This window comes from Herpailurus yagouaroundi, unplaced genomic scaffold (assembly GCF_014898765.1).
Source record: "Herpailurus yagouaroundi ecotype Mexico unplaced genomic scaffold, PumYag 182, whole genome shotgun sequence".
Classification (NCBI taxonomy): Eukaryota; Metazoa; Chordata; class Mammalia; order Carnivora; family Felidae; genus Herpailurus; species Herpailurus yagouaroundi.
This window is the reverse complement of record NW_024412413.1, coordinates 59,797,715-59,821,019: the sequence shown is the minus strand read 5'-3', so window position 1 is coordinate 59,821,019 and position 23,305 is coordinate 59,797,715. Positions and strand designations below refer to the sequence as shown.

General features: G+C 55.0%; 2 protein-coding genes across 6 annotated transcripts; one reads left to right on the top strand and one right to left on the bottom strand.

Moving 5' to 3' along the window:
- Positions 1-32: 32 nt before the first annotated feature.
- On the top strand, positions 33-5,741 carry SLC39A5 (solute carrier family 39 member 5). Of its 2 annotated transcripts, XM_040491731.1 has the most exons (12): positions 33-190; positions 864-972; positions 1,173-1,527; positions 2,040-2,223; positions 3,059-3,221; positions 3,399-3,568; positions 3,812-3,952; positions 4,336-4,432; positions 4,518-4,691; positions 4,807-4,887; positions 5,031-5,221; positions 5,478-5,741. In XM_040491731.1, exons 3-12 carry the CDS (start codon positions 1,244-1,246, stop codon positions 5,619-5,621), a joined length of 1,629 nt encoding a protein of 542 aa, XP_040347665.1. In that variant the 5' UTR covers positions 33-190; positions 864-972; positions 1,173-1,243; the 3' UTR covers positions 5,622-5,741. The 2 variants fall into 2 exon arrangements, with proteins under 2 accessions (XP_040347665.1, XP_040347666.1); XM_040491732.1 differs by lacking the exon at positions 4,807-4,887.
- ANKRD52 (ankyrin repeat domain 52) lies at positions 5,698-23,299 on the bottom strand. 4 transcript variants are annotated; one of them, XM_040491727.1, is made up of 28 exons: positions 23,172-23,299; positions 22,764-22,847; positions 22,206-22,284; positions 21,919-21,989; positions 20,698-20,898; positions 19,575-19,662; positions 19,290-19,432; positions 18,776-18,988; positions 18,452-18,530; positions 18,023-18,137; positions 17,758-17,840; positions 17,534-17,651; positions 17,259-17,327; positions 16,942-17,082; positions 16,785-16,865; positions 15,462-15,591; positions 15,186-15,257; positions 14,707-14,908; positions 14,358-14,445; positions 14,164-14,281; positions 13,338-13,557; positions 13,037-13,124; positions 12,845-12,928; positions 12,591-12,736; positions 12,289-12,371; positions 12,008-12,090; positions 11,734-11,825; positions 5,698-11,296 (listed from the first exon to the last, which is right to left on the bottom strand). In XM_040491727.1, the coding sequence occupies exons 1-28, from the start codon at positions 23,196-23,198 to the stop codon at positions 11,046-11,048; spliced, it is 3,249 nt and encodes a 1,082-aa protein (XP_040347661.1). In that variant the 5' UTR covers positions 23,199-23,299; the 3' UTR covers positions 5,698-11,045. The 4 variants fall into 4 exon arrangements, with proteins under 4 accessions (XP_040347661.1, XP_040347662.1, XP_040347663.1 ...); XM_040491728.1 differs by having other exon boundaries at positions 15,462-15,573; XM_040491730.1 differs by having other exon boundaries at positions 11,142-11,296; positions 11,672-11,825.
- Between the last annotated feature and the right edge of the window lie 6 nt (positions 23,300-23,305).

Genomic DNA, 23,305 nt, shown 5'->3' with positions numbered 1-23,305 from the left:
GATAGAAGGAAGACAAGTTACAGGTAAGGAAGCCTAGGCAAAGCAGGCCTGCCCCTTTAAGGTAGTGTCCCTCCCCTGCCCCCTCCCTGCAGGTGACCCTTGCCCGCTTGCCTGCCTACCCCCCCACAGCTGGAGCCAAGAAGGCTGTGTCCCCCTTCCTCTGGGCGTCCTTCCAGTCTCCTGCTGTCAGGTAATGCCAAAACCTCGGGCCCCCTGGACTAATTGCCCTAATCAGACTGTGCTCCCCTGATCTTAAGCCAGGTCAGACATCTGCAGGGAGCCCAGATATTTCTTTCCTCTTCCCACCAGGGCTTCCCCTTTCTTGATCATCTATTTCCAGAGCTCTGGCTCTTACTCTGCTGGGACAAGGAGTTGCTAAGAACGCTTTCCTCCCCATGCACCTGGGGTTGCCACTTATCTTCCTCTTCGCCTCTTTTCCAGCTAAGGGACACCTGAATCCCACTTTCCCGGGGATTGTGGGGATGGAGGTTGGAGATGGAGGAAGCCCAGTACCAGATATAAGGTGTGGAGGGTGGGGGTGAGAGTATATGCAGGGAAAGGTTAAAATGGTACAACTGGCTTAGTGGGGTGAGTTATTTAGAAGAAAAGGCCAGGCTCAGGGTTTCCTTAGCCATGTGGCTTTTCCAGGGGCAGAGGGTGGCCCCTCCCTACTCAGGGGCCCCAGCCAAGACTGACCTTTGACCCCCACCCCAGAGACCAGTGAACCATTAACTCCTCTCTGATGTGAACCTTCCCACACTGGCCCCTCCCCTCCCTGACCCCGCCCCAAGGCAGGTGGGCTGGGAGGGGGGCGGCGTTTGTCCATCCCAGCCCTCTATCTGACGTGGCCTCCGTTCCACCAGGGCACCTGGAGGCTGAGCCCCACTCCCCTCCCTGACTCAGGAACCTCTTAGTGTCCACAATAAGGCCTGACCGGGACCTGAGGTGACGACTCTCACACTGCCAATGAGGGTGAGGCCCTGTGGATTGAAGGGGACAGAGAGGTGAGGCAGGGTTGAGGGGTGGAGTTTGGAGGACAGGATGAGAAGTCAGCTCTGGATCAGGTGAGGGAAGCATTCTGGGTCAAGGAAGGTGTTCTAGAAACTGGAAAACAGAAGGCCTGAGCTGGACAGCAGAGCAGAAGCCCAGGCCCTTTCTCCTTGTTCTTCCAGGGCACAGTCCTCAGGATGTTCCAAGGGGAATAGAAGCCAGAACCAGAGCCTCTAACCCATTGCCCCCAATAATGGGGCCCCCAATGAGTCATCTGCTGGCTGGCCTGTGTGTGTGGGTGGCCTTGGGCTTGGCAGGGGGCTCAGCCCCCAACCTGGGCCCTGCTGAGCAGGAGCAGAACCATTACTTGGCCCAGCTGTTTGGCCTGTATGGGGAGAATGGGACACTGACAGCCGGGGGCCTAGCGCGGCTTCTCCACAGCCTGGGGCTAGGCCGAGTTCAGGGACTTCGCCTAGGACACCATGGACCTCCGGTTGGTCGGGCTATACCCCCAGTTGGAGACAATTCCACATACAGGTACTACTAACCCTTCCTTCCCTTACCCCAAAATGCCACATGCCCACCTCTTCTCAGTGCTTGGATCAGTCTCCAGTTGCCAACCTCTAGCTTCCTAAAGTCAGATTTCTGGAATTACAAATGTTTCAAAATCTGACTCCTAGTATTCCTTCAAGGCCCCCTTTGCCTCTACTGCTTTCTAATTCTCTACTCTTCCAGATCCCCGGACCCTCCAATTCTTTGCTCTTAGTCCCAGTGCTCAATGTCTCCAGGCTGACTCGGCTCCCAATTTATAGCATTTTGGCTGCTCTCCCCCCAGCCCCATTTCTCTTACCCTCACACCCCTCATTCCTAGACTCTCCTATAAATTGACAATTCTCAGATCCTTCTAGAATTGACATTCCACGATTTCTGGGTCCCAGGAACTCAAGCTAGTGGCTGGTCTTCCCTTTCCCCCTAAGCACCCTAGGAACCTCAAGGGGAGTTTCTTAAAGAACATGAGTAAGTCTGGCTTGCTATCCCCTCTGCTCCAGATCACAGGACCCTGAGCTGAGTGTGGATGTCTGGGCTGGGCTGCCTCTGGGTCCCTCAGAGTGGGGTGACCCAGAGGAGCCAAAGGCCCCAGCATCGCCCCGTGGGCCAGCCCCCTCTGGCCTGGACCTCTTTCACAGACTTCTGCTGCTGGACCATTCATTGGCTGACCATCTGAATGAGGATGTGAGTCTGTTGATCTCCAGGGTGGGAGTTGGGGGGAGAAGGACTATGGGATTTAGATGGCCTGAAATTGTTTAAAGAGTAATTTAATATAGTTAATTAAAAAAAAAAAAAAAAAAAACAACAATCCAGATGTGATCTTAGGGTATGTTATTCCAAGAGTGAAATACGCTTCTTCTGGGCTCAGCGCACATGAACCCACACCCAAGTCTCCAAGGACAGGTTTAGGGGCCACACTTGGTGGCAAAGCAGAGAATCCAGAGAAGTAGCTGAGGGTAGGATCTGGGGCTGGCTATCTGGAGAGGAAACCTGCAGGGAGTAGATGGCTGTCTTCAGCCAGAAAGGCAGTGAACGTGTCCCATGTACACCAGAGGGCAGCCAAAGCTAACTGTGAAGCAGGCCTGGTGAGGGTGGGCACCCCATCACAGGAAGCACTCAAGCCAAGCCTGGATGAACATGTAACAGGGCTGTTGCGAGGAAGTTGGATGGCATTTCAGATTCTTTCCCTTCTAAGATTCTGCCATGGAGTGCTCTAGTTGTCCAACCAACTCCATCACCAAATCGTTGAAATCATCAGGAGCTTGGGAGGGAGAGAGATGGTGGCAATGTTTACTAGCACCCAACCTGCACTGAATTGAATATTTGCACTGGATTGAATATCCACTAATAATTAACACACACTGATCCTGTGGAGCCACCCCAGTCCCTGATGCACCTGCCAGCATAAGCAAAGGGGATCCTGGAGAGACCCAAGAATCCATACAATGGAAGGACAGACATTAAAGATCACAGTTCTCAGCAATGCCCCAATATATGACCTCTAACTCAACTCCCTTAGTGTCTGAATGGCTCCCAGCTGCTGGTCAACTTTGGCCTGAGCCCTGCTGCTCCTCTGACCCCTCGTCAGTTTGCTCTGCTGTGTCCAGCCCTGCTTTATCAGATTGACAGCCGTGTCTGCATCCAGGCCCCAACCCCAACCCCCTCAGGGGATCTTCTGTCTGGTCAGTGGGTGAGAGTGGGTGGCAGGGTGCCTTGAACCCTGGCAGGGAGTAGGCCCCTGGCCAAGCAAGATGGCTTTGTCGGGGTCCTGCCTCCCTTTGCAGTGTATCTCTGCCCTGCATTTCTTCTGAGGCCCTCCTTCCAACCCTAGCCTAACTTCAGTCCCTGATTCTCCCCAGCCTTGGTTCATAGCGCCCTGGCAGTCCTGCTGCTCAGCCTCCCTGCTCCCCTCTCCCTGCTGCTGCTGCGGCTCCTGGGACCTCGTCTATTACGGCCCCTGCTGGGTTTCCTGGGGGCCCTGGCCGTGGGCACTCTTTGTGGGGATGCACTGCTACACCTGCTGCCACATGTACGTGAAGCCCCTTCCTTGCTCCCTGCCCCGTGATGGGCAGCCTCCACGTACCCAAGGTGTTCCCAGTCACAGGACATCCCCTCCTCATTCCTGTCAGATCCCACGCGCCACTCCCCAACCTCAGCTTCAGCCCACAGCTGCCTTCTAGTAGCGAGTGAAGGCTTGCCACGTCCCACACAGGAGGGGCATGTTGTCGGGTGCGAGGGCTTCTGGGGTCTGCCCTGACCCCCTCTCTGTCAGGCACAAGGAGGGCAGCATGCTGGACCTAACGGACAACCAGAGGAGGACCTGGGACCAGGACTGTCGGTACTCGGAGGTCTCTTCCTGCTCTTTGTGCTGGAGAACGTGCTAGGGCTTTTGCGGCACAGAGGGCTCAGGCCAGTGAGTGATACCCTTTTCTCCTCCTCCTGCCAAAACTAGAGTCCTGGCCAAGAACTGGCCACGCAAGCCAGGAGGTGAGGGTGTGGGGTGTGTTCCTGGTGCGCTGATGTTTTCCTGAGTGTGCAGTCCTGACAACTAACAGAGAGTGGGTAGGGGGCTCCTTAGCATAGACCTGGGACTCCTGGCCAAGCGGCCTCCTCTCCCAAGTTCAAGTCAACAAGAAACAAGGAGTGCCAACCTGGGAAGAGAGCGGAAAAGCCAAAAAATATCTCCAAGTGCCAGAGGTGAACCCAGGTGTTCACTTTCCCAGCTGGTAGCCAGGCCTCTCCTTAGCCCCTGGCTCTGTTGCCTCCTCCACCAGGAGGGATACCCTCCCATTTCAGAGATGCTGCAGGCGAAAAAGAAAGGATTTCAGAGCACCAGCCCTGGACCTGGAGGATGGCAGTGGGATGGCCCTTCAGCCCCTGCAGGCAGCTCCAGGTAACCAGAAGAGAAAATGAAGAGTAGGCTCCCAGCTCCCGGTTCTCACTTGCAGCCACTGGCACTGTTCTTGTCCTTCCTGCAGAGCCAGAAGCTCAGGGCTGCCATGGGGAGCAGGACAGCCAGCCCCCACCAGCCCCAGCTCCTACTGGGCACCAAGGCCACAGTCACGGGCACCAGGGTGGCGGTGATGCCAATATAACGTGGATGGTCCTCCTGGGAGACGGTCTGCACAACCTCACTGATGGGCTAGCCATAGGTGTGATGGGAGGAGAGGGCTACCAGGAAGTGGGGGAGGGAAGGGAATGCAGGCCCCTGTGCCCCTGGGGAGAGCTTTCTCCCAGGCTGACGACCTCCAATCCTGCCAACCCCAGGTGCTGCCTTCTCCGATGGCTTCTCCAGTGGCCTCAGCACCACCCTAGCAGTCTTCTGCCATGAGCTACCCCATGAACTGGGTAGGAATGGCAGAAGTGGGGTGGGGTGGACTCTAGAAAGGAGAGGCCTCCAACGGGTGGAATTTAGGAGGCTGGCAGGTGACAGGGGTGAGGGATGGCCCTGGCTTATTATTCCCTCCCACCCTGTCGTCTCTTCCTCATAGGTGACTTTGCGATGCTGCTCCGAGCAGGGCTGCCCTTTCGGAGGCTGCTGCTGCTGAGTTTGGTGTCTGGAGCCCTGGGACTAGGGGGTGCAGCCCTGGGGGTGGGGCTCAGTTTGGGCCCTGTCCCTCTCACTTCCTGGGTGTTTGGGGTCACTGCTGGGGTCTTCCTCTATGTGGCCCTTGTGGATATGGTGAGAGGTGTGGGGTAGTGCAGGGAAAGCAAGGGAGGCAGGGAGGTGGGTTCAGCAGAGGGGGACGTATGGGTCCTTCCGCCTCCACCACCGGCTACCTGGAAAGGTGCTGGACCCAGGCTGGGTGGAGTCTGAGAAACAAGGGCCTGGAAGAGTTCAGAGGGGTTGCCAGTACTTTCTGACAACTCCTTCTCATGCTTGACGTGGGGTGGTGCAGAGACAATGCCAGGATCCTGATGCTCTTTTTTTCTTTCAGCTACCAGCCCTGCTTCGGCCTCCCGAGCCCCTCCCTACGCTCCATGTGCTACTGCAGGGGTTGGGGCTGCTGCTGGGGGGCAGCCTCATGCTCACCATAGCCATGCTGGAGGAGCAGCTATGGCCCCTGGTCTCTGATGGCTGATGGGGGCCAGTGGAAAGGCGCCAGGTTGCCCTTCCTTCCCCCCAACCACAGGAATGGAGGCGGGACACAGGGCCAGTAGGAGCAATAGGATTTTAATAAACAGAACCCATCCCAAAGCCATGACTACGACAGTTGTACTTGCACCAAAACAGCATAGAAAACCAGGATGTGGTGGGAGGAGGGCTCAAAGCAGGTCGGGGGAGGACATGAGCAGGGGCCTGGAGGGTGCAAGGTGCATCAATCTGCAGGGAGCGCATTGTGCTTTAGCCCAGGGAGGAGGGGTAGGGTGGGGCAAATGCACCGCCAGGTCCCCACATTTTCCTGCTGCCCTCAGCACCCTGGGGATACAGGCATCTGGGCAGATCTGCCCTTTATTGCTGCCCACCAGCATTAAACACCCCTGACCCCAACGCTAGCACCACAGGTGGATCCGGGGCAGGGAAAAGGGCAAGAACGGGAAAATTGCTTAGAGAAAGATTCAACTAGAATCCAGTGAATTGTGCTCAGTTCTCTTTACTTCCTACAACCGAGTACATGGGTCACAGGGTGGAGGGTGCAACAGGACATGAAACATGCCCCTCGGTGCCCCCAACACACCCCTGCACACAGGATGGTGGTGTCTGCAGCATCACAGGTCATGCAGGGCACAGGGAAGGGGAGGTTCACACACACATAGACGCCCACAGTGGGTACCAGACAGAGAACACCCCTGAATATACACAGCTGTACACAGGGAACCCCCAGGTCCCTAACCCAACCCTCTCCCCTGTCTTGCCGTCCCCCAGGCAGGAGGAACTGTATTGCTTTGAGAGAGCCACCCTGGGGGCCGCTCTGCCAGGCACCCTCCCCTCCCCTCCCCCCCACCCCCATTTTGGCACATCTGCAAGACACACGGCAGCGAGAGTAGGCACCCTCCCTCCCAGGTTTCTGTGGCTTGGAGTTGAGGAAGGGGGTAGGAGACTTTGTCCTCCATCTTTCCCCTAGCCCTTCCCAAACCCCTAGCGAACCCACTCCAGCCAGAACCCACCCCCACCCCCAAAACACACACATACAAAGCTGAGCTATCCAGGAATACAGGGGAACAAGGAGATTGTCCGGGACAGGAGTGGAGGCAGTCAGGGGAGAAAGGACTGGAAGCAGAGACCCCACCCTGGTGTGGGGGTAAGACTGGCACAACAGCTACTTTAGTGCAATTGGAGAGGGTGCCCAGAGTGAGGGATGGAGATGGGAGGGGAAGGCTCTCCCCGATTTCCCTGGGGGCAAAGCCAGGCTCCCCAGGGAAAGGGCCTAGCAGGAGTAAGTGAGGGCCAAGGGCAGATGCTCTCGTCACCCGCCACCCTCTGCCCTCCCAAATGCAGTGACAGTGTCCCCCTCACACCCAAGTGGGCAACAGCAGCCTCGGAGTCAGTACCTTCAAGTAATTCATAGAGCAGACCCTCCCCACCCCAGCTTCCTCCCATCTCTGGGATTTGGTCGCTTCTCTAGGGTTGGGTCGGGAGGAGGGAGTCCCCAAGTCAGGCCCTTCCCTCTCCACCTCCCTCTTCCCAGATCACTGGGCTTGGTCCTCAAAGATTCCTTGCCTCCGCCCTTGGCCAACCTGGGTCAAGGCCACGGAGGGCTGGAGCCACCACGATTAGAGGGGAAGGGGCTGCTTTGCTCCTTATCCCTCCTTCTTAAAAGGTAGGGTTCAAACTAGGCGGGATGGGGCCCCATATTGGTTTGCCCCAGGAGGAGGGCTTCTGGGCTAGGGTCTGTAAGGCTATTTTCCTTTGCGGTGGGAAGGGGAGGTGGGGATGAACACAGGGTGTGGGGAGAGGGGGAGAAACGGTGGAGAGGGAAGGAGGAAGGGGCCTCCCTGCTGGAGCGTAGTCACTGGAGTCATTCAGACGAAGAAACACTCATGTGCACAAGATACAGAGTGTGCCTATTCCCAGTCCCTCCAGCCAGGCCCCAGCCTCACCTCTCAGGGTCCCTTCCAAGACCCGAGAGGTTTGGGGGATACAGCTGTAGAACCGTTCACTCTGGCCCCACGCCCCCCACCCCACCCCCAGCCCCTTCTCCCCTTCTAAGGTCCAGGGAGTAAGAAGGTGCTCGGGTGGGCAGACAGCGGTGGAAACAGTATTGAGTTTTCCTTTGGTTACATATTGAAGGCAAAGGTGAGCTGGACTTACAGTCAAAACGGATAGGGATGAGGAAGGAAGAGGGGCCATGCCGGGGTTGGAGAGGGAGGTAGACCCTCCTCAGCCCCTCCACCCCAAGGAACACATGTCTAAGTGGGGTGGCAGTCCCTCAGTCTCATCTCTCCCACCCCCCACAGCACCAAACAGAAGGAGAAGCCCCCTCCCCCAGGGGCTGCTCCCCACCCCAACCTGGGCTGTACATTCAGTGGTTTTCAGCAGTCCTATGGCTCAGGGGGCCACAGTGGGGGAGGTGGCCCATCAGTCTCAGTTGGACAGTGGCAGTGACCCGGGTTTGTTGGCCCATCCTGGGACCCACAGTTTGTGCCATTTGTTTTTCTGAAGGATAGTACACAACCCTACCAAAGCCACCGCCCAATCAGAAACATCTCCCCAAAATCAGAAACTAAAAACTGGCTCTTATCTCGCCCTCTGATTCACACACCTGTTTCCCTGTCTCCTATGTAGCCCTCGCTCTGTCTCCTTTGCTGGGACCTGGGGCTGCTCCCAGGGTCCTCACTTAAAATAGGCCTTTTCTCAAAAGTGCTTATTACTTGAAGCAAGTGCTTTAGAGCTGCGGTGGGGAGAGGGGGAGGGGAGAGGGAGGGCAAAGGGAAGGAGGTGTTTCCTCCCCACCCTACCCCCTTAAGATTGGGGGGCATTCTGCCTGTTTTACTTCTCCACACCCGTTTAAGTCAAAGAGGTTTTAAAAAAAAAAAATCTTAACATTAAAATAAATATGCAGTCGCCATGAGAATGGTCAAAACGCTTCAAAAAACACTAGGGGCTGGGGAGCCCAGGGTGGGGTGTGGGATTTCCTTTGGCATAAGGAGAGGAGGCTGCTCATCCTCCACGCCTCCTCATAGCCACATGAGGAGAGGCAGAGGACTCCCCACAACCTGCCCCAGCACTGCTGACCGTGTGCTGAAGGGGCAGCAGGGGGACAGGCAGCCACCAGAAATCTCATCTAGCAAAACAATGGGGCTCCTGACAAATACTCAGAATCTTCCTGTCATCGCCAAACATTGATAAAGGAGAACACGACTGATACCCCAAGAGTCTTCTCTGGAGAATCCATCTCTCTGCTCCCCCTGCCCCCCCCCCCCCCCGCCCCCTAATCCCCGCCCCCAAAGGGGGGGGGGGGGGGGGCTGCAGCCCTTAAGAGAGGTCACATTGATTGTCGTATAGGGGAGGGCAGGGTATGAAGGGAGGTGGGCAAGAGGGGCATCGCAAGGCCCTTTGGCTTTGAAAACAAAAATAAAAACTAAAAGCTGCACAATCCTTCTTACCAATAATGGTCATTTGGAAGCTTTGAAATGGTTTAGGAACTGAGGGTTAGGGAAAGCAAGACACAGACAGAGGGGATAAAAAGAGACCATGACAAAAAAAAAGCCAAAAAACAAACAAACAAACAAAAAAAACAAAAAGGACTTGGACAAACACCCCAGGCTTCAGGGAACCAGCATGAGGTATGGTTAAGGGTATCTGTTAGCGAGGCAGGGGTCCCTGGGATACCCCCTCCCCCTTCAGCCCACCCTTGGCAAGGGTGGCAAGACTTGCAGGAAAAACAACTGAAAAGTGGGTGAGGTTGTGAACAAAGCAAGCGTGAGGGGGCGTAGGAGGGGAGAAGACTGAGGAATCCCCCGGAGGAGACCCTGTACTGTGTAAACAAAGCCTGTCCAGTTCTCAGGGGACAATACTGATGGCAGCCAAACTGGGCAAGGATGCACTGTGGGGGTGGAGGGGGCATGACCTCTATTCAAGTTCTGTGTCTTGGCCCCTGGCTGAGGTATTGAGTGTGAGGAAGGGAACACTGGGCTATGGGAGCAGGTCCAACTGTCCAGGAGGCTTAGCTGGGAGATGGATGGACAGGGCGTTTGAAGGGACCAGGGCCAAATTCAATGCTACATTTAGAGAGAAAACTGCCCCCTCCTCACTCTGGCCCAGTTTGGCTTTTGGGGTGCGACTTTTAGGAATCTTCTCAGTGCAGCCCCTAGCTCAATCCCATGTTTCCCCGCTGCTGGGAGGGCAGGGACCAAGCCTCAGTGTGTATTCGTCACTACCTAGATCAGAGCTTCATCCTCACACCAGAGGGGAAGCCTGGGTCCCGAGTAGCCACGGTCCCTAGTCTGCCCTGCCCCTCCCACCATCTTTGGCTTCAGATCAGGAGTGACTGGGGGCGGTGGGTACTCTTGGACATAACGGAAGGTGGGGGTACAGAGGAACTATGGGTTTGGGGGGCACAGGAGAAAGAATATTGTCCTTCCCTCCCCACACATGCAAACACATGCCTGAAACACACAGGACATTCTAGGGCTGTGGTCTTGAAATGGGCAGGAAATTAATTTGTTTCTTCCCCTAAAGGATAAAATGCTTACTTAAAAATTCATGACAAGCCTCAAAGTTAAGGGAGAGGGGAGCCAGGGAGGGAATGGCCACAGGCTCTGCCCTCCCAAAAGAAGTTAAAAGAAAGAAGCAAGGTTAAAGTGCGTGGTTAGGGGACCAGGCCAGGAGTGGAAGGGAATCAGGGAGGAGCAGGCTGTGGGGGCAGAACCAGCCCTTGATTTGCATATGAGGAGCCAGGGGAGAGTGCAGGATTGGGGCCCAGGTACAGTAGTTGCTGCTTCAAGTGTTTTGCATTTGAACTTTAGGGGTGATGGGGTACAGAAGTGGGGGAAAAGCTCCAGGCCCCAGTGCTAAATACCCTCCCCCCTCATCCACTAGCTGCCCCTGAAGGGGGAGGGGGACACCCCCAGAGTGCTCACACAGTACCAGAAATTAAGGCTTCTCACTGCTGCGGGGATGGAGGGGCCAGCCGAGCAGGGAGGCAGTGATGGGTATGGAAGAAGAGAAGGGATCTGCCTGGCAGTAGGGGCAGGGGCGGGGGGACACAAAGAGGAGAAACAGAGGAAAGGGTGGGGGGAGTTGGCAGCAGAAAGGGGGAACTGAGAGATGGGGTAAAAGAGAGGGTAGCCAGGCATTTAGCAATCATTTGGGGACACTTGGCAGAAGGGGTTGCCCTGGGGGTGCCAAGGGCCTGGGGTGCTCCCTGTTGGTCCCAGACCCTTGCCAGGCCAGGATGGTGTGGCAAAGGGGTGAGCAGCTGCTCCCCAGTGCATTTTTCCCCCCTCTGTCCCCCCCCACCCAGTCGTGTTCTCCTTTAAAGTGCCCTAAATGTATAGACTTTTTCTAAATAAATAGAATAAGATATCAAGCCACCGGCAGGGGGAGGGACACTGATGGGGGGCTACTCCGAATAGCAGCCATCTAACCCAATGGCGCCATGCCGCTCCTGACTGTAGGGGCAGGAGGCCCCATGGGGCAGGGCGCCGCAGCCACCCACCGTCTTGGCTGCTGCGATGCCGCAGTTCTTGAGCAGGCTGAAGCTGAAAGGACTGACGGCGTCCTTGGGTGGGAAAGGCTTCATGGTGGAGAGGATCAAGGCCAGGCAGTCTGCCACATCTTTGTTGGGGGCGCAGGCCAGCGCTGGGGTGTGACCTGCAGGGTGGAGGGGGAAATTTGAGGCACAGGGTCCTGTACCCCCGGGGCCCCATCCACCCTCTGCCAGGCCCTGAGCTCTCATCTGTGGAGGGTAGCCAAGGTGGGCAAGAGCCCAGCACAATCAGAATTCAAGGGCTACGAGGGCCCAGGGGCACCAACAGGCAGACTGTCAAAGCGTGGGGTAAAGGGTGGAGTGCGGGGGACGGAAGTCTGGGAGACTGAGGTGTGTGGAAGGTCTTCCTGAGGACCCTACTGGCTCCACCTAGTTCCGTCAGATTCCCCTCAGAAATGCTAGCGTATTGGTATTGGGTCCCTGCTCTGAAGAGTTCCCCTGGGAAAAAAACCCAGTTTATAGCAAAGTTAAGAAGTCACCTCCTGAAGAATGTCCCTGACCCCAAACCCAGGAGAGGCGGGGGGCTCTGGACCCCACCCACCTTCTTCATCCACAGCCAGCACTGTGGCCCCACGACTTAGCAGGGCCTGCACCACAGAAGCTAGACCATTCCGGGCAGCAATGTGGAGTGGCCTTGGAAGAAAGGAAAAAAAGAACGAGAAATCAGTGAGATCCAAGCTGCCTTTTCACACCCAGCCAGAGTAGCAAGACTGCTGAACAGATACTGTGAGCTCTAGAGAGCCCCCAGAATGCATGTGGCTCTTTCTTACCCATCTGCCTCCCCTAGCCAGGCTCCCCCTTCCCCGGAAACTCACATTTGCAGCGCACTGTTGGTAGCATTGATAAGGCCAAGGTCTTGGGTTTCTGCCAGGATCATGAGGGCACATTTCTCATGGCCCTGAGGAAGAAGAACAGAGATGGAGTGGAGGCAGACAGGCTATAGAGCAGGAGTTGGGAAGGGTTCAGGGGACAAAAAGCTATACAGGCTGGACAATCCTGATTGCCACTCCAGTCCTCTCTCCAACTGGGCAGACCCACCCCCTTCATCAAGCCCACCCCCTTACGTGGCCCTCACCACCACCAATCCAGGCCACACCTTGCTACAAGCCAAGTGGAGGGCAGTGTTCTTGTTCTCATCCAGCACAGTAAGGTCTGCCTTCCCTCGATACAGCAGAAATTCTGCAAGAGAAAGGGGGCAAAGGAATGATGCCTTCCCTCCAGAGCAGCAGCCCTCATGGCTCCCGGCCCTCCCATCTGCATATACTTTGCATCCCATCTGCAGAGGAGGGAAATAACCAAATACATGACTCCTGTTTCCTGAGCCCCACAGGCAGGGCTGCCCCATCTTGCAAAAACCCAAGGGGGAGCTCCTCCCTTCCACACGTGGCCCCTACACACCCACAGCAGCGGTCTGGCCGTTCTCGGCCGCCGTCATGAGCGCAGTGCGGCCAGTGTGGTCAGTGGCGTTCACCTCGGCTTGATGCTGCAGTAGCATCCGGAGCCCAGATACATTGTCCGCGAAGGCAGCGGCGTGAAGAGGGGTCCTGCAGTGTGGGGGTCAGGGCAGAATGAGAACAGAGGGCTCATTCACCTGAGCAGAAAATGGAGGCCAGAGGTGACCGGGGCTTCTCCCTAAGCCTTGTACCACTCACCGTCCTTTGGCATCTCGGCTGTTCACAATCTTGGCACCCAGAGCTCCCAGCAGCATCTCTGTGGTGCTGTCCTGGTTATTAATTCTGGGGGGGAAAGGAAGGGTCAACAGGAAGGACAAGAAAAATGGAATGCCTGTCCTAAGCCCAGGTCACAGAACCTCAAGTGGGGCTGAGGCACAGGAAGGGACTTACACTGCACAGTGCAAAGGAGTGAAGGGGTTTCCCTCCAGGTATGAAAACGGGCTGTGTTCAAGTAACAACTCCAGACAATCTTCATGTCCTGAGCAGGAGAAAGCAAGAGCCGTGGGGGTGGAGAGAGATGACAAGGTTCCCAACATCTGTCCTGTGCCATCTCTGGGACACTCCATTCCACTTCCAGATCAAGATTAACCCACGTCCCTCCCTCAATCCACGGGTCTGTGGTCTCTGTTCTGGTCTGTCCTCCCCCATATCGCAACCCTGTTCTTATGCTGCCAGGGCCCCAGGCCCGCACCAGTGTAGGAGGCCCAGTGCATGGGCGAGTATCCACTGTAGTCCACACCAGCATCCAGGGGGTCTGTGGAAAGGGCGGCCTGCAACAGCGTCCGCAGCACTGCAGTGTGGCCGCAGGCTGAGGCCAGATGGATGGGGGTGCGGCCCTTGAAGTCTCGGCACAGCACAAATGCATCGTGGTCCAGCAGGGCAGCCAGGCAGTCCTCACAGCCAGTCACTGCCTGTGGATGACATGATGGTGTGAGGGAGGGTGAAGGGCCACTCCCTTTCAAACAGCCAGTCACTGGAGCTGGCCCAGGCATAAGAACCACTTCCAGGGCTCCGATCGTTATTTTCACAGCAACCACTCTAAATGTTAGGACTCCTTCCTTCCTCCATTCTCTCTATTCCAACAGACAACCAGAATGGCAAGAGTGAATTCGGGCACTCTGGAGTAGTGGGGGGACAAATTGCAAGGTAACTGCAATTGACTAAGGGATCAAAGAGTCCCCTGGGATGAAGAGGAGACGGCTTTGGGACAGGTGATCACGGAGAAGGACTGGGACAGTGGCATCATTATCCAGTGGGCCAGGACCAGAGTCTGGGTATCCTGGAGCAGAGTGTGAGTAGTGAGCATGTGGCTGTATGAGATTACAAAGCAAGGGAATCAGAGAGATCAGCTACACATGTCAGGTACTCATCCTGGAGCAAATGTAGTAAGACCCAATAAGACCCTGGGCACAAAATCCTGGCCCACCTGCTAGGCAATCTGCTGTCCTACTTCTGATGGGTCCTGTGCTCCCATGTCCAGGCTGTCTGTGAGCAGCCCCACCCAGGAGGTCACTCACCCCACGGTGGAGGGCGGTGCGGCCCCGGAGGTCAGCAGCATCAGCTGTGGATCCTTTCTCTAGCAGCAGATGGACACAATCCACGTGGCCATTCATGATGGCCAGCATCAGTGGGGTTCTACAGAGGGGGTGGGAGACAGATGAGGGCCAGCAGGGACAGGAAAACCCGCATCCTACCCCTGGCCCACACTCACTGTCCATAGGCATCCATGACATCAGTGATGTCGGCGCGTTCCCCACTGTCGATCAGCAAGTGCAGGGAGTCAGTGTGGCCAGAGGCAGCTAAGAGAAAAGGCCTGTGTCAGGGCATGGTCAAGGGGAAGGAGGCAGCCAGGTCAAGCATTAAGGACTCCAGGGTGGAGATCATGGAAGGACCTGGGGCAGGCTGAAGTCTTGGGGGATAGGAAGCCACGAATCAGGACTTGAAGTTCTCCTCACCCTGCTCCACTCCCAACCCCAATCCCATTCGGGAGGGATCTGGGACCAGTCTCCAAGGCCTGGTGTGGCAAGGGGAGGTACCAGCAGCCTTAAGGGGGTACTAACCAGCAGCGTGCAGGGGTGTCCACTTGCGTTTGCGCTCCTTGATGAGAGCAGAGGCGCCGTGGGCCGTAAGCACCTCCACACACTCAGTAGAGCCTCGCTCAGTGGCCAGGAAGAGCGCGGTCCGGCCCTTGTGGTCCCTTACATCCAGATTCACCAGCGTCTCAGCCAGTGTCTTCAGGGCTTCACAGTGACCGTTGTAGGCCTGGAGGGGGGCAGGTAACCAATGGAAACAGCTTGGGACACTGCCCTCACTCTGCTCTTGGGCCCCCTGGGGAAACTCCAGGCAGCAGTCCTCCCCATGAGCTCCCTGGGTCCCTCAGACTCTTCACCTACACTACACCCAACCCTGGGCACTGCCTGCCTGGCACGTCCCCCCAAGAAAGCAGAAGCCAGGATAGATTCACAAAGGCTTGCACCTGTTTGTGGACCAAAGGGCAGGCAGGGACAAGGAAGGCAAGAGGAAAAGACCTGGGACTCACAGCTAAGTGCAAAGGGCTAACTGGAATGGTGCTCTCCACATCCTCCAGGCAGTTAAAGGACATTTCTAAGAGCTGCAACGGACAGAAGAGTAGGCGCTGAGGTTCTCAAACTCCCAAAATGTTATCCCCTGTCCCCTACCCACAGTAATGCCCTACACCCCTGGACCTAGAACCATATCTGAGTCAACCACCCCTCGGTTTCAGAATTCACAGACACAAAGGTGACTATGAGCCCTGCCCCTGCTTCCTCTCCTCCAGGCCAGATCCCACACGTACCAGTTCGAGGTTCTGTCTGTTGCCGTAGGCGGCTGCATAGTGCACAGCTGTGTAGCCCTGCCTGTCCCGCAGGGAGGGGTCTGCACCGTTATCCAGTAAGAACTCCAGACAGCTGGGGGGCAGGGGTAGACTGTGAGGCAGGGACAGGCCCAGCTGGTGAGGGCCCAGGTGCGGGCAAAGCAGAGGAGAGGTGCAAGGGAGCTCCTCCAGGCCTAGCTGGCCAACACCCATCCGCTGCTCTAGGAAGGCTAACTCCTGCCTGTTCGACCCTTCCACTTGAGACCCACCACTTCCTTCACATCAGCTCTGAACTACTCTGGCTCCAATGCCTTTCTTTATCCTTGGAACGCTCTCCTAGAGAACCTAGAGCATAATTATGTTATCAACCTGCCAATCGACACTTCCCCCTACCTCCAGACATGCTGACCCCTTGCCTTGAATGCCTTCTCCTTCCAGCCCATCTGAAGAAGAAGTCCTACTCATTCAAACTCGGTCCCAGCATCCTCTCCTCTCTGAGGCCTTCCCTAACCTTCCCAGTGAGGTGCCTCTTCCTCTGTACTCCCTTGGTACCCTTCTCATAGCATAGTACGACTAGCAGTAATAATAATCTAGTATTTAGCACTTACTATGTGTCAAGCACTATTCTAAGCACTTCATGTGTATGAAATCATTTAATCCTCATAATGACCCCACAAGGCAGCTACTACTCTTATTCCTTATGATGGTTAAGGAAACAGAGGCACAGAGAGGTTAAGTTGTCAAAGCTTGGATTTTCTTGGATTGTAAGTATCCTTTTTTAAAAAAAAAAAGTTTTATTTCACAACACTTTTAGATTTATAGACAAACTGTGAACATAGGACACAGTCCCCATTTACTCTGCATCATCTTCTCTATCATTAACATTCTACATTAGAAAGCGTAAGTGCCCTTTCATTTATCTTTCCCAACAGATCATTAGCTTTCAAAGGCAGAAATTTGGGGTAATTTGTCTTTTATCCTTAGCATCTAGCACAGTACTTGGTACCTAATAGGTAAATCCTCACTTAAATCTTGTGGAATAAATAAAAGGCTTTGTGCGTTAAGTTTTTCTGATTGTCTCAAGAAGACCGTCCGTTCCCTGAGGGAAGGAACTGTGTCTCATACTTTTGTTTTCACCCACAATGCTTAGTCCAGGATTAAGCTCAGATCACTCCCAATACACTGCTGGCTGGCTAACAGCAAGCAGCAGAAATGAGGTGGCAGGACGGGGAGTGGATGGGAATCACGGGACCAGAGCTGGCACTGCTGGGAAAGTACATCCCAGGGGTCTTCTCGGCTACTCACAAGAAGGCCTCCTTCCTGCGGGACTCCTTCAGTGGCTCGTCCTCTTCAGCATCGTGGCTGGACAATGAGTGGGGTTCCGCTCTGGAGGACAGAGAGTGAAGTCAGGGGAGGCTCACGGAGGTGAACAGGGCTGAGAAGGCCAAAGTGAGAGTCTCACCTCCTGTAGGTGTCAGAGGCGGCAGCGTAGTGGAGGGGAGAACAGCCTTTACAGTCGGCCTCGTTGACACCCGCCCCAGCAGTCACCAGTGTGACTGCACACTGGTAGCTGCCATTGGCGGCTGCATAGTGCAGTGGGGTCCTGAGGAGAAAAGAATGAATAAAAGAATCAAGGGCAGACCCAAATGCAACCACACGAGCAGCCTAAAGCTGCTCTGCAATACTCTCCTCACTTAGTCTCCAAGTTGCTACCACTCCCTCCACCATTTATCTCTCTTTTAGGACACTCCCCGTGCCTACTGCTGCATATCGACACACCTTCCAAATTTGTCTCTCCTCCTCAAGTCAGCTCCACTGCTCAACAGCAAATTAAGACATTCAACATTCCTAAAAGGAAGGAGGATGAGGGTTAAGAGAATGAGAGCCTCAAAGAGGAGCCACAGGCACAGGGAGGGGCTAAGGAAGGATGGCACTGGTCAGCCCTTTCTGCTGTGATTGCTCTCACTGTGACAGGCAGAGAGACCTGGGCAGCAGAGAAGGGTCCAGACCCTTGCCCAGATCTCTTCTTAGCACCTGGAAGTGAGAGAACGTACCCTCCAGAAGCAGCAGCATGAAGACAGGTGCGGCCAAGGTTGTCAGGCGTATTGATGTCAAACCCAGCTGAAAGCACATGCTCGTTGCTGAGTGAAGATACAATGCTGTACAGCTGACCTGCAGGGCCAGAACAGCACAGATCCCATCTGAGGGCACTGAACAGAGTGGGAAAAGGCCTCTACTCACCCACCCGTACCCAACCCCCCAACCAGTCAGCACATACCTGAGGAAAGAAGCTTACGACAACAGTCAGAGAATCCAAAGAGAACAGCTAAATGCAGAGGGAACATGTCGTGAATGCCGCGCCTGGAGAGAAGTTGAGGAACTCAGTCCTTAAGTCAAGGAGGGACCAGTTACAGACTTCTTTTCTGTGGCCCCCCACCAGCCTAGGAGACAGTGAGGTTCCACAAGCTTCCCTTTTGCAAGCTTCTTTGTGCCTCCACGTTTGATGTGAGCAGACACTACAGATCTAAGGGGCCCTGACTCACCTGGCGGTATCCGCGCCATTGGTCATGAGGGTGCTGATGAGTAGCTCGTGTCCGTAGCGAGCAGCCACGTGCAGTGGCGTGTTCCCAAATTTGTCAGCACAATCAATCTCGCTGCCTGTGAGGGGATGCACACACACAAACTCAGGCAGACCTGAGGCTCCAGACCACTCATACCAGTCAGCTACCACACAAGTGCTCGTTATGTGCCACATCCCAAGCTAAGCATTCCACATGTGTTATCTTGTCTGTAAGCCTCAGGGGATGGGGCATGCAGACCTGGGCCATTTCTACAGGTGCCTTGCTCAGAGCTCTCAGTGCCGATCCTGACTGGAAGACATGGGAGGTAGACTAAGGAAAGAAAAGGGTTTCTAGGGATGAGTTCTCCGGGGGAGGGAGGAGAAGGGAGCACAAAGTCTCCCAAGTCCATACCATTCTGGATGAGGATCTGGGAGCGGGTGAAACGACCATGGATGGCAGCCATGTGCAGAGGACTTTTCCCTTCCTTGCTCTGTGAAAACATGGCAATTTTTTTTTCAGTGCAAAGCACAGGGAATACCCTATTCCCCCCTTTGAAAGGACACATCTCTGAGGACGGAGTGGTCATATGGACATCTGCTCAGCCCACACTCTCCTGGGTCCCTGACAAGGTCTGATCAACCCAGGAGGCAAGTGGACAATTCCCCAGACTTATGCAGAGGGGAAGATATGGTCAGGACCTCCAGAGCTAGGTTGCAGCCTCATCCCTTCAGGCACCTGGTAATTGACATCAGCCCCGTTATTGACCAACAGCTCCAAGCAGAGAGCGCCATTGGTAGAGACCGCAGCCACATGCAGCGGCGTGAAGCCCTTGTCATTCGGCTGGTTGACATTGGCTCCTGCATTCACCAGCTCAATAGCCACAGCATCCTGGCCCAGGTAGCAGGCGATGTGCAAAGCTGTGTTTCCAAAAGCATTGGGCTCATCGATCTGGATTTTCAGGGGTACAAGTAAAGGGATAGGGAGGTATCAGTTTAAACAAAGTGGAAGCTGGCATAGATAACCTAGAAAATCCCAGAATCCCAACAACTGCCTGAGATACCTCGTGTTCCTGACTCGATAGACTGAGGGCACTATTACTTACGGTAAGCATTATTCACCATATCTCACCATATCCTGCCCACCTCCCAAAACCACTCCAACAATCCCAGCACCATCATGTCTCCATACACAGACTCTGACCTCCAACTCCATGCCCTTAGTGCCCAGCCCCAGTGCTCAGCACCCTGACCTCAGCCCCCATCCGGAGCAGGTACTTCACCACTTCAATCTGGCCACTGGCAGCAGCTGTGTGGAGAAGCCCATAGCCCTTGCGGTCCTTGCAGCTGAGGTCCGCTCCCCGTGCCACCAGCAGTTTCAGGACCTCCAGATGCCCTAGGAAGAGAGAAGAAGCTCTCAAGGGGGTGGAGGGTGAGCTAAGACCCTGGGCGTCTCTCTCCAAAGGCTGCAATCCCCATCCCTACCTTGGGAAATCCTAAATGTCAAATTCCTATTCTTCCCATGAACCCTTTCTCACCTAGAAAAGCTGCCCAGTGCAGAGGCTGCCGCTCCTTTTTATCACAAACATTCAGGCTGGCTCCCTTGTTCAGGAGCAGGTTCACCGTCTGTATCAGAATATGAAACACACCTGTTCATGCTTTCAGTGTACCTAAGGGCAGGTACCTAAGCCAGGTTCATGCTTTAAATGTACCTAAGGGCAGAAGCCTCAGCTCCTGAAAAGGCTGAGGCACCCAAATGTCTTTGTTCTTGAACAGAACAATCTGGAGAACTAGAAGGAACAGAGAAAGCAGAGACTAAGAAGGAGATCCCAGAGAGATTTGGAAGTTTGAGGGAAACTCAAGGGAGTGTTTTCATTTGATTTGGTGGTTCTTCTTTTTTTTTAATTTTTTTTTTTTCAACGTTTATTTATTTTTGGGACAGAGAGAGACAGAGCATGAACGGGGGAGGGGCAGAAAGAGAGGGAGACACAGAATCGGAAACAGGCTCCAGGCTCTGAGCCATCAGCCCAGAGCCTGACGCGGGGCTCAAACTCACGGACCGCGAGATCGTGACCTGGCTGAAGTCGGATGCTTAACCGACTGCGCCACCCAGGCGCCCCATCTTCTTTTTTTTTTAATGTGTATTTATTTAGTTTGAGAGTGAGAAAAAGAGAGAGAGCGCACATGCACAAGCAGGGGAGGGACAGAGAGAGAATCCCAAGCAGGCTCCATGCTGTCAGCGCAGAGCCCAATGTGGCCAGAGCCCATAGTCACAAGCCGTAAGATCATGACCTGAGCTGAAATCAAGGGTTGAATGCTTAACCGACTGAGCCACTTGGGCACCCCATGAGCTGGTGGTTCTTAAATTCTTTTGAATAATCTTCAAAAACATTTTGAAAGACATGGACACTCGCTTCAGAAAAAGGCATGTATGCAAACATTTTCCATGCAACTTCAGAGTTTATCAACCTCTTGAAGACCAAGTCAAGAATTTCAATCTAACCCGACCATTCGTTTGGTGCTTGAGCCCAAGTGTTTATATAGTCATCCAGGCTGCTTTTCCTCAGACCTGATGACCCAGAAGCAGAGGAAGATGAGTGGGAAGGGAAGCAAAGACAAAGGGAAGGCACTAGACCAGGCACAGATTAGAGCAGTCCTCACCTCTAGATGCCCACTATGCACTGCATGATGCAGGGCACTGCGCCCGCTCCTGTCAGCCACATTGAGGCTGCTCAACAGGGGTGCCAGAGCCTCAGCACACTTCGTGGCCCGGTTGGCGGCAGCCACATGCAATGGTGTCTGCCACAGCTTGTCCCGGGCATTCACATCTGCTGAATGTGCCAGCAGCAATCCCAGCACCTTCTGTTAAGGAGCAGGGGATAAGAAAGAAAATACAGGGGGAGCAGGAGGTAAAACAATAGTGGAGGGAAGAATAGGTCAGCCTGGCACATGTGGCCCCATCCCCCCAGCACAGAGTGTCTTCTCATTTTTCCAACATACGTAGCCTCTCAATACCTACTTCCCATCTTCTGGATCTTTCTAGAACTTAAAATTTTCCCTACCTTGCTGAGGAAAAAATACCCCTTCCTTTTCCTCAAGTCACCTGGTATCGCTCCCCAACTCAGACCCTGATCAACCATATAGCTACTACCAAGCAAATCCACAAAAGTAGAGGATGCCAATCCTTCACTATTTCTAGGAAAAATACACACTCCTGCCTTAATGCCTCGAATACCCTCCTTCAGTCCTTCCATAGTCACCAAAATCATTTCCGTTACCTCAGTAAGCGAACAGATACTGGTTCCTCTCCAAAACCCAGGCTAAAATGTCCCTCCTAATCACAACACACCCTATTCCTGTTGGCCTTAGTCCCTCCCCCTGGTGGATGGAGCCAGGGAAGTGACCATCAAACCAAGAGGGAGGTCTCCTTTTCCTCTTGCTCTTCAAGGTTGATGGACCCAATTGATGAGGCAAGTTTGACCCCTGTGCTGTCAACTTTGATGCTGCTTGAGAGGCAGGAAGGCAACACATCACTACCCCCAATCCCTCCATCACAAGGTAAGAAATCTCAGTGCCCAGAGGGGGATCAGACTCCAAGGTGGCCCCCCAGGGAAGGATGAGTCACTCGGGCCTGGCAGCAGGGCCCCCTGCAGTCTGCCAGCCCAGTGTTAAGCTCTCCCCTGACGTCACATCAGCTGGCAACATTCAGCCCCCCCTTACCAGCCAGTTCTAGGGGTAGGAGGGAGGGGCCGAGGTCTAGTATCCTGACCTAGGGGTAGATCAGCTTGTAGGGCAGAGAGCTGAGGCTCTCCAATCCTTAACTTCCACCTTTAACCAACTCATCCTCTTTTGGAAGGGTGAAAGGACATAGGATGCCGATACCTCATTTCGGGAAGCAGCAGCACGATGAAGAGGGGTCAGCCACAGTGTGTCCTTAGCATTGACATTAGCACCTATGGGGATATAATTTCCTCTTTTGGTGGGAGGTAGAGAGCAAGTGGGGAAGGAAGCCAGTAATCAGGCCAGGGGATATGGATAGAGATGAAGCCTCTCCCAGACCAAACACCAGAGAACAATTCTTAGATACAAAAAAAAAAAAAAAAAAAAAAAAAGGCTCTTTCCTCAGGTCCCCTCCCTATGTGCCACACCTTCCAGCTCCCCACTTTCACCTGACATCAGTAGCAACTGGAGGATGGGGACATCGCCTACGTAGGCAGCAGCATGCAATGGGGTCCGCCTCTCTTGGTCCTGGGAAGGCAGAAAAGAGCAGTGGCTGTGACGCTGAACTATCACAGACCCCAGCCCCGGTCTTAGAACTCCAGGCCTTTCCCCACCTCTTCCCATAGGTTCGACAGCCTCCTAAATCCCAATCCTAAATTAAAACAAGAACCTAGGGAGGGCAGAGTCAGAGTCAGAGAGTCAGGAGTCAAGGGGTCAGGGCCAGGGGGCTGTGAGCAGTCTCCTTCTTCCAGGAGGGGTGGGGGCGCTGCAAACACTGATGGTTCAGGAGAGAACACCGTTTCTGGGCATCTTTAGCTTCACTGGTCTATGCTTCAAGCCTGACCTGTTCTCCATCTCCAAATGTAGAGCAGGCGCCCATCCCAGGGTAGAAAGTGCTGCGGCCTCATCCTAGCCAAGGAGCCACGGAGCCGCCCCACTGTTTGGGAGGGGTCCAGAACACCAGGGCCCAGATTACTGGCTCATCATTCTCCCTGATCCCAACTCACCAGTACATTGATATTCTCCTTCTGCGAGAGAAGGGAACGCACTTCCTCCACATCTCGGCTAAAGATGGCCTGGACCAGGGGCGGCTGCAGGGAGAACCAGCGTTCAAAGAGCGGGCCGGAGCGGAACTAGGAGTGGGGGGCTGGGGTGGGGGGACACCTGGTTTGATGAGGGGCGTCGCTGGAGGGGCTCCGCTCGGGGGTCCTGGCTGCAGGGGACTCCCGCGGTGTGTTGGCCAGTCGCCAGGCCCCCAAGGACACCGGCTTGGTTGAGGGGAGCACGGCGTGGGGCGGGGCGGGAGCCGCGGGAGCCCCGGGCTCGGGCCCAGCCTAGGCCGCACATCCCCGGGCTCGCGTGGCGGCTGCGCCGGGCTCAGGAAGGAGGAAGCGGGCAAGGACAGGAGGGCTGACCTGGTCCGTGATGCTGAGGATCCCCATGGCCCGGCCCGGGCTCCGTCCGCATCGAGCTCCCGGCGGCGGCGGCGGCGGCTCCACCGGGGACACGGGGCGGCCCAGGCGGCGGCTGCGGCGGCGGCTGCGGGCAG

Coding starts and splice junctions, on each gene's coding strand:
- SLC39A5 (XM_040491731.1), top strand. CDS start 1,244: ATGGGGCCCCCAATGAGTCATCTGCTGGCTGGCCTGTGTGTGTGGGTG. Junction 2,224..3,058: donor CTGACCATCTGAATGAGGAT/GTGAGTCTGTTG, acceptor CAACTCCCTTAG/TGTCTGAATGGCTCCCAGCT. Junction 4,888..5,030: donor TGAGCTACCCCATGAACTGG/GTAGGAATGGCA, acceptor TCTTCCTCATAG/GTGACTTTGCGATGCTGCTC.
- ANKRD52 (XM_040491727.1), bottom strand. CDS start 23,198: ATGGGGATCCTCAGCATCACGGACCAG. Junction 17,083..17,258: donor AGGAGAGACAAATTTGGAAG/GTGTGTCGATAT, acceptor TTTTCTCCTCAG/GACCCCACTGCACTATGCAG. Junction 11,297..11,733: donor GCTGGCTGTGGATGAAGAAG/GTGGGTGGGGTC, acceptor TCCACCCTGCAG/GTCACACCCCAGCGCTGGCC.